The sequence below is a fragment of the Mastigoproctus giganteus genome, chromosome 1 (assembly GCF_048544385.1).
Source record: "Mastigoproctus giganteus isolate SK-2022 chromosome 1, ASM4854438v1, whole genome shotgun sequence".
In the NCBI taxonomy this organism is placed as follows: Eukaryota; Metazoa; Arthropoda; class Arachnida; order Uropygi; family Thelyphonidae; genus Mastigoproctus; species Mastigoproctus giganteus.
In genome coordinates this window covers 235618313-235634345 of record NC_143575.1, presented here as the reverse complement: position 1 = coordinate 235634345, position 16033 = coordinate 235618313, and the positions used below count along the sequence as shown (strand labels likewise).

At 37.7% G+C, this 16033-nt stretch overlaps 1 protein-coding gene across 1 annotated transcript in view; it reads left to right on the top strand.

The window, feature by feature from the left end:
• Window positions 1-16033, top strand: part of LOC150091658 (uncharacterized) — an 89212-nt gene that overhangs the window by 59510 nt on the left and 13669 nt on the right. Inside the window, exons 4-7 of the mRNA XM_090369153.1 lie at window positions 1519-1654; window positions 6516-6734; window positions 11419-11763; window positions 14537-14671. Coding sequence (XP_090225279.1) covers window positions 1519-1654; window positions 6516-6734; window positions 11419-11763; window positions 14537-14671 — 835 coding nt within the window. The remainder of the gene's footprint in view (window positions 1-1518; window positions 1655-6515; window positions 6735-11418; window positions 11764-14536; window positions 14672-16033) is intronic.

Here is a 16033-nt window from a genome sequence, read left to right as displayed (position 1 = left end):
GTGCCAGTACTGGTACACCACTATATAGGCATTGGATCTTTACACAACTGCAGTTGCAGTTATCCTCAGCCTGTTCTTGGTTCAGCATCATTTTCCTGGCTTTGTTCCTAGAAATTCGTTTTCCTCGAACTGTGAAATAATAAAAGGGAGGCGGTTTTCCAGTGATGAGGACCTTCTACGGGCTTGGGACAACGAGTGTGCTTTACTCCCTAGTGAAACTTGGCAGAACTGGTTTAAAGATTGGTTTCGGAGGATGGAGAGGTGTATTGAATGTAAAGGAAATTACTTTGAAAAAATTAAATAAACAAAGCTATATTGCAAAACTTTCCTAGTACCCTTTGTATATCGTGGTGAAAATTTTGCGAGACCTATTTTACCAGTGATTATTTCTAATTATCTAATGATTATTGTTATGATTTATTTCTGATCATTATTAGTTGAGTCCCCAAACATTTTAATCACAACCCATCACATTGTCCTCAATTATCCCTGAAGCCAAAAGGAACAAGGAGTTGGTTAGGTGATTGAGGTGGCTGCACTGTGGGAAAGTAGTTGAGAGAAAATGTTGGTAGAGTTTTGGAACTTCCCAAATGCAATTGTTTCTCATGGTAGAGTGTGTATGGGAAGAAACCTTATGCAACACCTTTCATACTGTCACATACAGAATATTCACCTATCTTTCTCTGCATGGGCATTGGTTTGTTTTGCCAATGGTGCCAGTACTGGTACACCACTATATAGGCATTGGATCTTTACACAACTGCAGTTGCAGTTATCCTCAGCCTGTTCTTGGTTCAGCATCATTTTCCTGGCTTTGTTCCTAGAAATTCGTTTTCCTCGAACTGTGAAATAATTTTTCTGACTTCACATGATGTCACTGGACCTCTTTGCAGGTGCTTGCAACACTTGTAACTTCCAATCACTGCTGCTTCATTGCTTCCATTCTGGTGGTAGTGCTTCACAATCAAAGCATACTTTGGTAAGGTGAGAGGCATTGTGCTCCTAACACTGCAGTATCCTCATCTGCAGCACATTATTCTTTCATTCTGTATTTATGCATGAATGGGATAAACAAATTGTTCATTTCACAACTTTTCCCATTGGCAATTTTTGAAACTAATTTTGTTTTTCATGTATTGCTCTTCCACACTCCAAAGAGCATACCTGTGAAATTTGGCTGTATTTTATCCATTAGATTGTACTTCAGACATCTCTAAAGAGGGATACTTTATTTGTGGCCACGCAGTATCATTATAAGCTTAATTAAAATTGAGTAAACACAATAAGAAATATAAGTGTGACATTAAATCAAATGCCAGTATAGGTGCAGTATTATTACTCAGTCCCCATAAGCTATATATTTTTGAAGGGTGGGCTGCAATAACTTGAGTACTGAGCTGTAAATTAATTTATATTATTTCCTTTTGTTATTCTAAAATGCATGCATTAAAATATAAAATTGCTCTTGTAAAGCTAGTTTTGAAGAGTACAATTTATAAGATTTTTATGATGTTATAGGCAAAGAAACAGGGTGCAGTCACTACCGTTGCTACCAAAACAAATGTGAAGAAATTACCTGCTAAAGCTATTGGATCGCCAGCTACAGTTTCATCTGTAAAGCTTTCCCAGCGAACAAAGCTTCCAGCAAAAGAAAGTAGGTGCATGTTTCATTTGTGTATATGTACTACAAATTGTACCACATTGTACTACAATTAGTATAATTTTATATTATTAGTATTTTCATCTTAGCATTATCAGTGGAAAATGATGCAAGAAAGCAAGCTTATACAGCATCAGCCAAGAGAGTGGAGCGCCCTACATTTTCCCATTTCACCCATTCGTTTGTCTTCCATCCAATAGTTTGTCTAGTTCTTCCTTGAATTTATTTAAGCTATCAACTTCCACAAGAACAGATGGAAGTTTGTTCCAGAAATCAACCACCCGCTGACTAAAGGCAAATTACCTCACATCTATTCTGCAGAGATGTGAGGTAATTTGAATCCTTCCTCATTTTGAATTTGTGCCCTGTCATGTGTTTGATTTCAGTAAGAGGAAGAATCTCATCAGCATTGAGCTTGCTCAATCCATTCAAACCTTAAATAATGCATTTGGATTATGTTGTAGGTGCCTAGTCACCAGACACTGAATTTGTAGAACTGAAGTCTTTCTTATTAAGAGCACACCTTAGTTCCTCCTCTCCAACCTTGTTGCCCTTCTCTGTAATTGTTCCAGCAGCTCTGCACCCTTCCTAAAATTATACATCCAGACCTGTATGCAGTACTCAAGATGTGGCCTCACCATTGCCTTATACAAAGGGATAATCACCTTATGCCTGCTAGCAAAATTCATGTATATCATTGACAAAACCCCATGAGCTGTCCTGGCAGCCTGTCTGCATTGCTCAGAAAACTCATTATCTGCCTGCACAATTACCCCCAGGTCCTTTTCATTCTCTACCACTGTCAGCGTATTACCACAGAGTTGATACGTTACTCTGGGGTTACTTCTTCCCATCCACATTATCCTGCTGAAAGACGGCACCGCCAGTGGGGAAGACCATTGCCATGAAAGGGTGTACCTGGTTGGCAATGATGTTTAGGTAGGTGGAAGACGTCAGAGTGGCCAGCACATGGATGACTGGACCCAGGGTATCCCAGCAAAACATTGCCGAAAGCATGACACCGCTGCCACCAGCTTGTTTTTGTCCTATAGTGCACACATACCTGGCCGTCCCAATGGTGCAACAGGAAACATGATTCATCGGACCAGACTACCTTCTTCCAGCCACTCAAGGTCCAGTTTCGATGCTTGCGTGCCTATTGTAGGCACTGTTGCCGGTGAACCGTAGTTAGCATGGGCACTTGGAGCAACCTGCGGGCCCCATTTTCAGCATGGTTCGATGTACTGTGGGTTGTGACACATTACTCCCATCACCAGCATTCCAGTTACCGGCGAGTTGTGCCACAGTCGCCCTTCTGTTGCCACATATCATCCGGGAGAGCCTTTGCTCACCTTGAGCATCGATGAGCTGTGGTTGTCCAACACCTCGCCGGCAGTTCGTTGGTTTTCCCTCGGAACACTTTCGGTAGGTACTAACCACGGCTGACCATGAGCACCCCACCAGCCATGCCGTTCCGGATATGCTCTGGCCCAGTCGTCTTGCCATTACAGTTTGGTCTTTGTCAAACTCATTATGTCCACTGCCTTTCCCATCTGAAGAACAAGAGTAACACTGATTAACGGAGCTCAGTATTTTTTATACCTGATACTGAGCTTTTTTATACTACGGCACGTACATGTGTCCTGACCCACGTACTTGCCATAGTTCACCTGGAGTTTCTTCGATTTGCATTACAACTTGCTGTTCATAACGTTTTGGCTCATCGGTGTATATATTTCAGTATCGAGTATTATCTCTGAGTTACATTATATGACTTTTGTATCTCCTATCAAGTTATGTATTAATTAATAATGTTATGTTTGTAACTAAGTTGTTTTATGTATTTAGTTAAAAAGTACAATTTAATTGACAGTGAAATTTAATAAGATTAATAAATTTTCCTAATTAATTGATAATACTAAGCTAACAGATTTCTAATACAGTGTTACATGTTTTTCTATCTAGTTTTACATTAAACCTTATGCTATCTAGTTCAGGATATACATTGTATCGTATAACAATGACGGCAGATTACGAACGGTAAATCTATGGACATCATCATCATCAGCCATTTTCAATCCACTGCAGGATGAAGGCCTCTCCAGCAACTTTCCAGTTCCTTCTGTTTTGAGCACTGGCCATCCATTTACTACCCAAAAACTCATGAATTTCATCTATCCATCTCCACCTTTGTCTTCCAGGTTTTCTTCTAGCTCCTCTTGGATACCATTCTTTTATTTTCTTAGTCCATCCGTCATCATGTCTTTGAGCTATGTGTCCTGCCCAAGACCATTTTAGTTCTTTAGTTTTGATAAGAATGTCCTTTACTTGAGTTTGCTACCTAATCCATGTGTTTCTCTTCTTATCTAACAGTCTGATTCCCAATATAATTCGTTCCATTCTTCGCTGTGTAGTTCTCAGCTTCTCTTCCATTCTTTTGGTGAGTGCCCAAGTTTCACTTCCATAAGTCATGGTGGGGAGTATACATTGGTTCATTATTTTACGTTTCAGACAAACTTCGATATTGCTCTTCAGTATGTGACTATATTTCCTGAATGCTATCCATCCAAAATTTATTCTTCTCTTGACTTCCAGCCATTTATCATTATTACAGCTAATAACTTGTCCCAGATAAGTATATGACTCCACCTTTTCAATTACTGCTCCTTCAGTCATTATTTTCCTTTCTGTGGCATACTTGTTCATCATTACTTTTGTTTTAGCCATATTCATCTTTAGTCCAAAATCCTTACTAACTGTGCATAACTGATTAAGATTTTCCTCTAATTCTTTGGGATCGTGGCATATGACCACAATGTCATCTGCAAATCGTAAATGGTTTAGGTACTCTCCGTTCACATTGACTCCTTTCTGCGACCAGTCTAATCTTCTGAAAGCTTCCTCAAGGGCAGCAGTAAACAGCTTCGGAGATATTGTGTCTCCTTGTTGAACTCCTTTCTCGATTTTAAATTTCCTACTGTCTTTGTCTAGTCTAATAAAGGAGGTCGCTCTCTCATATATTTTCTTCAAAATCATAATATATGGGGTATCTATGCCTTGTCTTTCCAGTGCCCGAAACATTGCCTTATGCTGTATGGAGTCAAATGCCTTTTCATAATCCACAAATGCCAGGCATATTGGTGTTTTATATTCATTTGCTTTCTCCATTAGCTGTGATATTACATGAAGGTGATCCATAGTTGAGAATCCTGTCCTAAAGCCAGCTTGCTCTTTCGGTTGATTAATACTTAGTGAATCTACGGACACTAAGTATTAATTACTTTCAAAATCGCTATCTAAATTCAAAATAAACCAAGGTGGTTTTTCTCCTAATTACGCAGTATTAGGAGAAAATTTTTAGCAATAATGATTTTAAAATCTACTCCCCCCCCCCCCCCCCCTTTATGATAGTACACTTGGTCGTCGACTTACGACCTATGCAACTTACGACTGGCCGCACTTACGACCACCAAAAAAATATATATAATAAATAATGAATAAATTAATAATAAATCAGGAAATCACTACTGAGGACACCCATAACCCAGGTGAGGAGGCACGTCGATAACGGGAGGCCTGAGGACAGCACCAGGCACATACACTCAGTCGCTCTCTCTCTCTCTCACATACACCCAGTCGCTATTAAGCATCTGTTGCGTGTGGTGTATTAATTAAAATTCCACTGAAATACGCATAATATGTTTAGTAAAAGGAAAATGTCTTCATCTACATATACGTCAGCTAAGAAGTCAAGGAAAACTACTGATTCAGAGTGTAAAACGAAAATTATCCAGCAGTATGAAAGCGGAAAGAAAGTGAATACGATAGCACGTGACTTGAAATTATCACATTCCATGGCATCGACGATACTGCACCTATTATGTCTACAATTTTAACCAAACAACGACAGGAACCCATCCATGAAATGGAGAAATTGTTGTTTATGTGGATGGAAGATTTAATACAAAAAAATACACCCATGAGCCTTCACACAGTGCAAGCAAAGGCTAGAAGTTTGTTTTTCAGAGTTTAAAATCACGCGCCGGAGACAATTACGCTGAAGATTTTCAGGCTAGTACTGGGTGGTTTAAGCGTTTTAAAAAAAAGATTTGCTTTGCATAATGTCTCTATAAATAAACATCTCCTACCTCAACCCAAGAACATGACCCTGACGATGCACAACCCAGCACAAGCAAAGATTAAAAATTGATTTTGTAAATTTCATTTGTATTAATTTTTACATTAATTTTAGTGTTTACAGTACATTATGCACAGTATTATTTTTCACATTATGTACAATATAATTATAGATTGTAGTTTTTTTTTTTTTATAAACAGTACGAATAATAAACCAATTAAAATGTAGAGAACGTTTGAATTTAAGCTCATAGAGAGAGATACCTTCGTTTCTACGCCTAGTACAGTATCGCTAAGTAAAAGATAAAAACATTGCTGTATTTAAAATTAAAAATAAAAGATGATAAAAATTTAAAAGATTATAAAAATAATTTATAAAGATGATAAAAAGGTTAGAAAGGTTAAAAAATACTGTTAATAAATATATGGCCGACATACGACCAGATCGACTTACGACCGGTCAGTCAGAACAGAAGTCGGTCGTAAGTCGACGACCAACTGTATATATTTATTAATAGGTACAGTAAGGATAGCTCTTCTTTATGTAGGAGAGGAAAATAAAATTAGCGAGATTCGTGTGACTAATGCACTGCAGACTGTTACTTGTTTTAGAAATGTCTTGGCTTATTTATTGTATTTTACAATAAATTAATAAAAATGCTTCCAAAATAATTTTGGTAATGAAAAACTTTCTGGCATTTCTTGGACTTTACTTTAGTTATTATTCCTGAAAATGTGGAAGTAACTGTAAAAAGATCAGTTCCTACCAAAGTTCCTACCTCATCAAAAAGTCCAACCAAACAGCTTACAACAAGGGTAGTTAGAGCAGTACCAGAAAGAAAGTGTGCACAAGTCAGCAAGTCTGTAACTGTGGAGGAGGAGGAGGAAGTAAATGAAGATAATAATGAAGATGCTTCATCTGTAATTCCAAAAGGAGGTAATGATTAAAATAGTAGCACTATTTAAGTTTCCTTGACTATCATAATAAAAAAATATATCATAGAAACATATTTTAATAGTTTCTTTTTCATTTTGTTGGAAGAATCAAATTCCAAAAGATCATAATAAAAAAAATTTAGATGTACTTAACTATATGTATCATTTCAGTTAGAACAAATATGCAATGGCTCTTCTGAAATCCCAATTGATCTGAGCTGTAAACCAAGTAAAGGTGAGGGGGGGGGGTAAATAAATGTAACCTTGTGGTGAGCTAAGAGTCTTTTAGTAAACAAGTGTATGATATTCTGCGATGCTCTGCATCTTGTATGGAAGTTGGAGTAGTGTTCAGTAATTATTTTTAAAGACACACTGGTCAATGAAAATTTATTTAAATTTATTCTAATCACATATAGCTGCCAGATCACGAGATTTATGAAGGAGACTCCATCAAATGGTGGCTAAATTAATTTATACTTTGAAATTATCTTTTGACCCATTTTTTGTGTAACAGTTTTTCTTTTTCATAAGAAAAGTAAAGTATGGCTTTGCCATTAAATGTGGAATTTTTAAAAAAATTATGCAAATTTCATTGTCCCTCATCATTAATAAATTAGCCATTAGGTGTGCATGCTTGCCAATTCTTCTGATTTGGGCAAAAGTTTTCTGATAATCAGGTGAGTTTTCGAATAAGTTTAATTTCTTATGATTTTTCAGTGAAGTTTGGTTATTTTCTCTCTCAGTTATGAGCCCACCAAATTTAATGATATTTGTTGAAAAGCCAACATTGTGGCATTTGGAATAGCCATCACAGGTACATAGTCCTAAATCCAGTAAATCAACTTTTCAAAAACTAAATGTTTTCAAGATTTGTGTATGTTTTTGTGCACAACACTAACATTTCATTTTGGTGAAACATTTGTTCTTTGAGTGGTGCTGTTGGTTGAGATATTGGTTCTTCAAATACAGTTAAATAACTTAAATAATAGTGAAATTATAGTAACCTTATAATACCGTGATAAATCTGACTAAAACATGAATAGAAAATGCTTAGAAAACGGTACTCACCTTGTATAAATCTGCAATAAATTTTTTTGGTAGATGGTGGTTAAATTTAGGTTGGAAGAAGCATTAAAAAGAACTAAGGCGGGGAATGGGGTGAAAATATTTTAAACAGATTTTAAAATGAGCGCAAGGAAGTAGAAATGCAGATCTCCAATCCTTGGTTGTCATAAAGAGGTTAAAAGACGTAAATGGGAAAAAAAAAAAAAAAAAAAGAGAGAGAAGACTGGTGGTGCCAATAGTCGTTACGAGGGACTTTCGTAAGTAAACCGTCATGAGTTGGCAAATGGAAGAGAAGTGAGCGCATGTTGTATTTAAAAGTTTATCTAAACTCCCATGATGCTCTTTTTGACACGTGGGAACTTTAGCCGCGAGAGGTTCCAAGCCGGTGAAAGGTTGAAGGGAAGTTTAGCGTTAATAATGTTGAGATCGGAATGGTGTCAGTACCATTCGATGGTGAGGGCTTCATATTGAAGGATTCTGTAGCTCGATCTAAGTTTAATAATAGTGATGGCAGAGTCAACAAGGGGGGGGGTGTGGTTGTGGGTTTGAGCATGGGTTGTTAACTCAATGCAGGATTGACTTGTCTTGAAACTGTTGAAGTGGTAGTATGCTCGGATATTAGAAATTATGGAAGAACCGAATTTGGTGGTAGTGCTGCCGATGTAACAGGTGTCGCAGTTTGGTTGGCATTTTATGAGATATATTATGTTATTGAGATCATTGATGGGATATTTGTGTGTATCTTTATAAGAATTTTTTTTTTTTTTTTCATTTACGTCTTTTAACCTCTTTATGACAACCAAGGATTGGAGATCTGCATTTCTACTTCCTTGTGCTCATTTTAAAATCTGTTTAAAATATTTTCACCCCATTCCCCGCCTTAGTTCTTTTTAATGCTTCTTCCAACCTAAATTTAACTACCATCTACCAAAAAAATTTATTGCAGATTTATACAAGGTGAGTACCGTTTTCTAAGCATTTGCTATTCATTTTATAACTTAAATATTAACTCACTTGGCAGGTTGCAATAAATTACTTCTTTTGCTGTCATCAGTTGTTGTATGTAAACATGCTGTGGTCTTTAAACTTATAATAAGTCACCTGCTGACTGTCAGATTAAACTCAGTTTGTTAGATTTATTTATTCATTCAAAACAGTGTATAAATCACCTTTAGCAGCTAATGCAACCTACACAGTGAGTGTCAGAACTGGTTTATTGATCAACCTTCCATGAGAATCCAGTGCTGACACTCGCATAGTGATTGTGGCATCTGCACTCAGAGTACAACAGCCAAGCCTGGGATTTTTTCTTTCCCTGGGCTGGGCTCAGCTGATGCCAATTAATTGGCATGAGACCACCACGTGCTGATACCAGATGAGTGTGGGATCTATCTCTCAAGGCTGTATTGCCTGGCCTGGGATGTTTTCCCTCCCCTAGATTAGGCTTGCTTAGGTGAGTGTCTCCTTTCATTCAACTTTCTTCACATTTTTTTCTTCCACCCATACTACTATACATCCCCACTTCAATAAAAATATAGGACATCCTACCCCTGTGACTTCTATTTTCTCCTTCCCCTGGGAAAGGATTAGATTGCCATCTGTCCAAGTAATTACTCATTGCCCCCCATCCAGCTCCCTCTGGTGGTTGGCCCTCTCTCACAACCACCCTTAATCATATTTTCCTTCCTCCGCTCTACTTCAGTAAAAACATAAAGTACTCTGACTCTACAACCTTGTCTTTTCCCTCCCTTCCTGTAGAGAAGTGGGAGTAGGTAGGATGGGCTCTGTTCCCCCAGTTACCCTTCTATTCCCTCTTGGTGGATGCATACAACTACTTACATCCACCATCTTTCCTTCACCTGTTCCTATTCAGTTCTGTCTACCTGCAGTGCTCCCCTTCAATAAAAATTTATTATAATTATTATTATTTTTTTTATTATTACTATTATTATTTATTTATTTTTTATTTTATTATTTTATTTGGCCCTCCCTGGGAAGCTCGGGCAACCCCAAGGTTTGCCCCACCAGAGGTCTTGACCTTCCTACTTCCTGACTTGGCTCCATATGCTGCTGGATGGGCAATGGGGGTTGGCAGTGTTCCATGGGCACCCTAGCTATGAAGCCAGATGAACAATATAACAACACAACCCATCACTAACAATACACAAACACACATGTTCCAGTACATATTGCTTTTTCTTGTCTTCTGTTATCTCAAAGACCTTCATATTATTTACTTGAATCAGTTTTTTCCTTTCTTTTCTTATATCTATATCAAGTGTGCAGCCTACCATTCTGAGATCACTTCCAACATTTATCTTGTTCAGGATGGTAACAGCATTCACAATATATCTTTTGTTAGTGAGGATGAAGTTGATTCCATTAGTTGTTAATCCCTTTGGACTCTTCCATGTCCACTTTCTGTTCACCCTTTTCTTGAAAAAAGTGTTGATTACTGATGTTCCTTGAGATTCTGCAAATCCCACAAGTCTTTCATTTCTTTCAATTCTAAAATTTCTTATAGTTCCCCCTTTCTTCACTGTTTTGTCTCTTTCCAACCTTAGCTTTGAAGTCTCCCATAATGATGGTGTAGTGGGTTTTCTGCTCATCTAGAAGGATCTGAATTTCAGTGTAGATTTCTTGAACCTCTCTATTTTAATGGCTCAATGTTGGTGTATAAATCATTATAACCTTTAGTTTGTACCTGTTAGAAATCCTTAGATCCAAGTAGCCTTGACACCCTTGGTGATGTACATTTTGAATTCCAAAATTCTGTTTTTTATATCTTTATGGACCAGAAAGCCAACTCCACCTTTGCTATTTTCAGTTTCCATGGTGTACAGCAGATTTCCACTTGATAAACCTATAAGTTATCCATTTCTTCTTGTTTCAGCCAAAAACAAGACATGCCAAAACATGTCACACAGCAACTTTCTGGGCTGGCCATGGTCCCATAGTTGGGGTGTGTAGCCACAAGGCTGGTTGTGTTAAGGAGGTATGGGTCAACTCTATACACTTTCACAAAATATGCAGTGCTGATTGTGACTGTGACAATGAAAATCCGACTGCCCGTAATGATTCAATATGTATGCAGTTATGATGTATTTGTAAAATGTTCTGTCTTCGGGCATCTAGAGAATAAATGAAAATTTTTCTCTCAGTAAATAGTACGTAGCTTATAGACCCCTTATCTCTTGACCTGTGATACACACATGGGAACCATATACAAAAGTAGGCATGAAACCCATTTTTTTTTTTTTTTTTTTTTTCGGTGTTAATGTGTGTGTAAATATTTATTTTTATACCATCAAATATATTGATGGTATAAAATAAAAATAACATAATAAACACTTACACAATCTTTATTTTATATCTGATTTAAGGATGGGGGAAGCTGAATGAGAAGTACTTATTCATAGTTAGCATTTTAAGCTTCTAAATGTTGGGTGTGAAAATTGCCTCATGCATCCACTCCCTCACCACTACCAATATAGTGAAAATTTGTGTGGCTGTTGGCAAGCAGTTGTGTTAGATTTGAAAAGTGGCTCTGATATATTTGTTAGTTATTTCATGACTTTTAATGTTTAACGAAATTTCACAAATCTTATATTTGATTTTAGGTGTTTCCAAGCTTGATGAAGAAAAAGCAAATGCTGATAGTGATGCTGGGGAGCCTGAATTTGAGGCTGAATCTGACATTGATAAGTTGCATTTAACAGTGGCTGCTGAAGAACTTGCTGAAGAAATGCAAGAAGACACAGTAGAAGAAAAACAAAAACCGGTAGAAACTTCCACAGCTAAAAGTCAGGAATATAATACTTTAAGTGAAGCATCAAGTTCAGATCATGATGATGATGATGACAGTTGCTCATGTGAGGATCACAGCAGTGTTGTTTCATCTTCTGGTTCAGAATCACACTCCAGATCACGGTCACCTTCTGGTTCAGATACGCGGTCAGAATCAGGTGAGTTGATTGTAACTGTTCCTTGTATTTCTACTTCTTCCCATTTTCCCCCCTCCTGCTATGTTAATTTGAAAGGATAAATTTATGAAAGTGTCTTTCATAGAGTATTTTCCTCTCTGAAAAATATATAAATCAGCTTCTTGTTACTTTATTGTTTTGCTTTAAATATTTCTACTGTTTAAGTCAAACTAAATGCAGCAAGGCATCATATGTTCAAGAGTATAAATTATCTATATAATATCGGTGTAAATACACCATAGATAACTCTTAAACGAAAAAACTACGATAGTAGTGTCAAAAGGGCATAATTTTATTTGTATCTCATGTTGTGCACCTCCTTCACAATAAGTTGCCATGTATTGCACTACCTTAAATAAATACTGCTCTTCTAAAAGAGAAGAAAATTGTTACTTATTCTCAGTGGGCACCATTTCAAGGCTAGTTGGCCTCTCATCGTTGGGTGGGGGGGGTGCAGGTACCCTGGTATTGCATACAAGACAATCCAGTTGCGAAGATAATCCCACAATATGAGAGATGCCAAAAGGTTTACATGATAATGTTTTAAGTCAAACTAAATGCAGCAAGACATATGTTCAAGAGTATAAATTTATCTATATATAGATAAATATTTCTACTACATGGTTTTGGTTCTCACATTGGCTTGGATTTATTTTAATTGCTGTTAGGTCTAGATTGCCTTTTTATTCTTTAGTAAACTATGCTGGAACTCTTTTATTTGTTCTGTTTAAAGAAGCAGCATGTTTAGCATTAGCATTAGTAGAGGCATTTGATGCAAGAAAGCAAGCTTATGCAGCATCAGCCAAAAAAAAAAAAAAAAAAAAAAAACCCACTTCCACTTCACCCCTCTGTTCGTTCAAAATACCTGTCCAGCTGAGCCTTAAACTTATTTAGGCTATCAACCTCCACCACAAGGGATGGCAGTCTGTTCCACCAACCAACCACCCGCTGGCTAAAGGCAAATTTCCGCACGTCTATCCTACATCTGTCTTTCCTCAATTTGAATTTATGCCCTCTCAGGTGATTTTTCTGAGCTAGAGGAAGAATCCCATCAGCATTGAGCATGCTTAAACCATTCAAGGCTTTATACACCTCTATCAGGTCACCTCGCTGGTGCCTAGTCTCCAGACACTGTAATTTGCAAAACTTAAGCCTTTCCTCGTAAGAGCACCCCTTTGTTCCATTCACTAATCTTGTTGCCCTTCTCTGTACTCGTTCCAGCAGCTCTACATCCTTCTTGAAATGAGGCCTCCAGACCTGTATACAGTACTCTAGGTGTGGCCTGACCATTGCCTTATACAATGGAATAATCACCTCCTTATCCCTGCTGGAAAAATTCCTGTATGTCATTGACAATACTCCATGAGCTACTCTTGCAGCCCGTCTGCACTGCTCAGAGAACTTCATATCTGCCTGCACAATCACCCCCAAGTCCCTTTCATTCTCTACCACTGTCAGTGTAGTACCACAGAGTTGATACGTTGCCCTGGGGTCGCTGTTTCCCATGTGTAGTACTTTACATTTGTCAATGTTAAACTTCATTTGCCACCTCTCAGCCCATCTGCTCAACCTTTCCAGATCCTGTTGCAGCAGTGTAGTGTCCTTGACAACCCTGCCAACCTTTGTATCATCTGCAAACTTGGACATTAAGCTTGATATACCATCATCAATATCATTTATAAATACAGAAAACAATAATGGACCCAACACTGAGCCCTGAGGGACTCCACTAATAACATTAGTCCACAATGAGCAGTGTCCATTGATTACCACTCTCTGTCTTCTCCCACTCAACCACCCCTTTATCCATAGCAGCAATTTGCCTCCAATGTCACACTGCTCCAATTTGTGTAGCAGTCTTCCATGTGCAACAGTATCAAAAGCCTTTCTAAGATCCAAGTATATAACATCAAAGTTATTCCCTGCATCCAGTTCTTTTGTGACTGCATCATAGTATCCAATCAAGTTGGTCAGGCAAGACTTCCCCTTAACAAAACCATGCTGTGTCTGAGCTATAACTGAAGTCTTGTCTAAATGATCCTGCAGTGCTTCTTTAACCAGTGCCTCCATTAATTTTCCTGGAACAGAAGTTTAGCTCACAGGTCTATAGTTACTTGTGTCAGCCTTTGATCCTCCTTTGTGAATTGGGGTCACATTTGCACATTTCCAGTCTATGGGTACCTCCCCTGAGTCCAAGGAAGCTCTCATAATTATGGCTAAGGGTTTGCTTACTTCCTTTGCTGCCTCCTTTAATATAACTGGATAGATCCCATCCACCCCAGGTGCCTTTCTTGTGTTTATCTTCAACAGTTTCTCCTCCACTTTACTTCCAGTTATTTCAAGATTCTGTAGCTTACTGCTAGAGTTGAATACACCTCTGGCTATGTTAATTTGAAAGGATAAATTTATGAAAGTGTCTTTCATAGAGTATTTTCCTCTCTGAAAAATATATAAATCAGCTTCTTGTTACTTTATTGTTTTGCTTTAAATATTTCTACTGTTTAAGTCAAACTAAATGCAGCAAGGCATCATATGTTCAAGAGTATAAATTATCTATATAATATCGGTGTAAATACACCATAGATAACTCTTAACCGAAAAAACTACGATAGTAGTGTCAAAAGGGCATAATTTTATTTGTATCTCATGTTGTGCACCTCCTTCACAATAAGTTGCCATGTATTGCACTACCTTAAATAAATAATGCTAGTGTCTTTAAGTGAAGCATTAAGTGAAGCATAAACTTTAAGTGAAGCATCAAGTTCAGATCATGATGATGATGATGACAGTTGCTCATGTGAGGATCACAGCAGTGTTGTTTCATCTTCTGGTTCAGAATCACACTCCAGATCACGGTCACCTTCTGGTTCAGATACGCGGTCAGAATCAGGTGAGTTGATTGTAACTGTTCCTTGTATTTCTACTTCTTCCCATTTTCCCCCCTCCTGCTATGTTAATTTGAAAGGATAAATTTATGAAAGTGTCTTTCATAGAGTATTTTCCTCTCTGAAAAATATATAAATCAGCTTCTTGTTACTTTATTGTTTTGCTTTAAATATTTCTACTGTTTAAGTCAAACTAAATGCAGCAAGGCATCATATGTTCAAGAGTATAAATTATCTATATAATATCGGTGTAAATACACCATAGATAACTCTTAAACGAAAAAACTACGATAGTAGTGTCAAAAGGGCATAATTTTATTTGTATCTCATGTTGTGCACCTCCTTCACAATAAGTTGCCATGTATTGCACTACCTTAAATAAATAATGCTCTTCTAAAAGAGAAGAAAATTGTTACTTATTCTCAGTGGGCACCATTTCAAGGCTAGTTGGCCTCTCATCGTTGGGTGGGGGGGGGGTGCAGGTACCCTGGTATTGCATACAAGACAATCCAGTTGCGAAGATAATCCCACAATATGAGAGATGCCAAAAGGTTTACATGATAATGTTTTAAGTCAAACTAAATGCAGCAAGACATATGTTCAAGAGTATAAATTTATCTATATATAGATAAATATTTCTACTACATGGTTTTGGTTCTCACATTGGCTTGGATTTATTTTAATTGCTGTTAGGTCTAGATTGCCTTTTTATTCTTTAGTAAACTATGCTGGAACTCTTTTATTTGTTCTGTTTAAAGAAGCAGCATGTTTAGCATTAGCATTAGTAGAGGCATTTGATGCAAGAAAGCAAGCTTATGCAGCATCAGCCAAAAAAAAAAAAAAAAAAAAAAAACCCACTTCCACTTCACCCCTCTGTTCGTTCAAAATACCTGTCCAGCTGAGCCTTAAACTTATTTAGGCTATCAACCTCCACCACAAGGGATGGCAGTCTGTTCCACCAACCAACCACCCGCTGGCTAAAGGCAAATTTCCGCACGTCTATCCTACATCTGTCTTTCCTCAATTTGAATTTATGCCCTCTCAGGTGATTTTTCTGAGCTAGAGGAAGAATCCCATCAGCATTGAGCATGCTTAAACCATTCAAGGCTTTATACACCTCTATCAGGTCACCTCGCTGGTGCCTAGTCTCCAGACACTGTAATTTGCAAAACTTAAGCCTTTCCTCGTAAGAGCACCCCTTTGTTCCATTCACTAATCTTGTTGCCCTTCTCTGTACTCGTTCCAGCAGCTCTACATCCTTCTTGAAATGAGGCCTCCAGACCTGTATACAGTACTCTAGGTGTGGCCTGACCATTGCCTTATACAATGGAATAATCACCTCCTTATCCCTGCTGGAAAAATTCCTG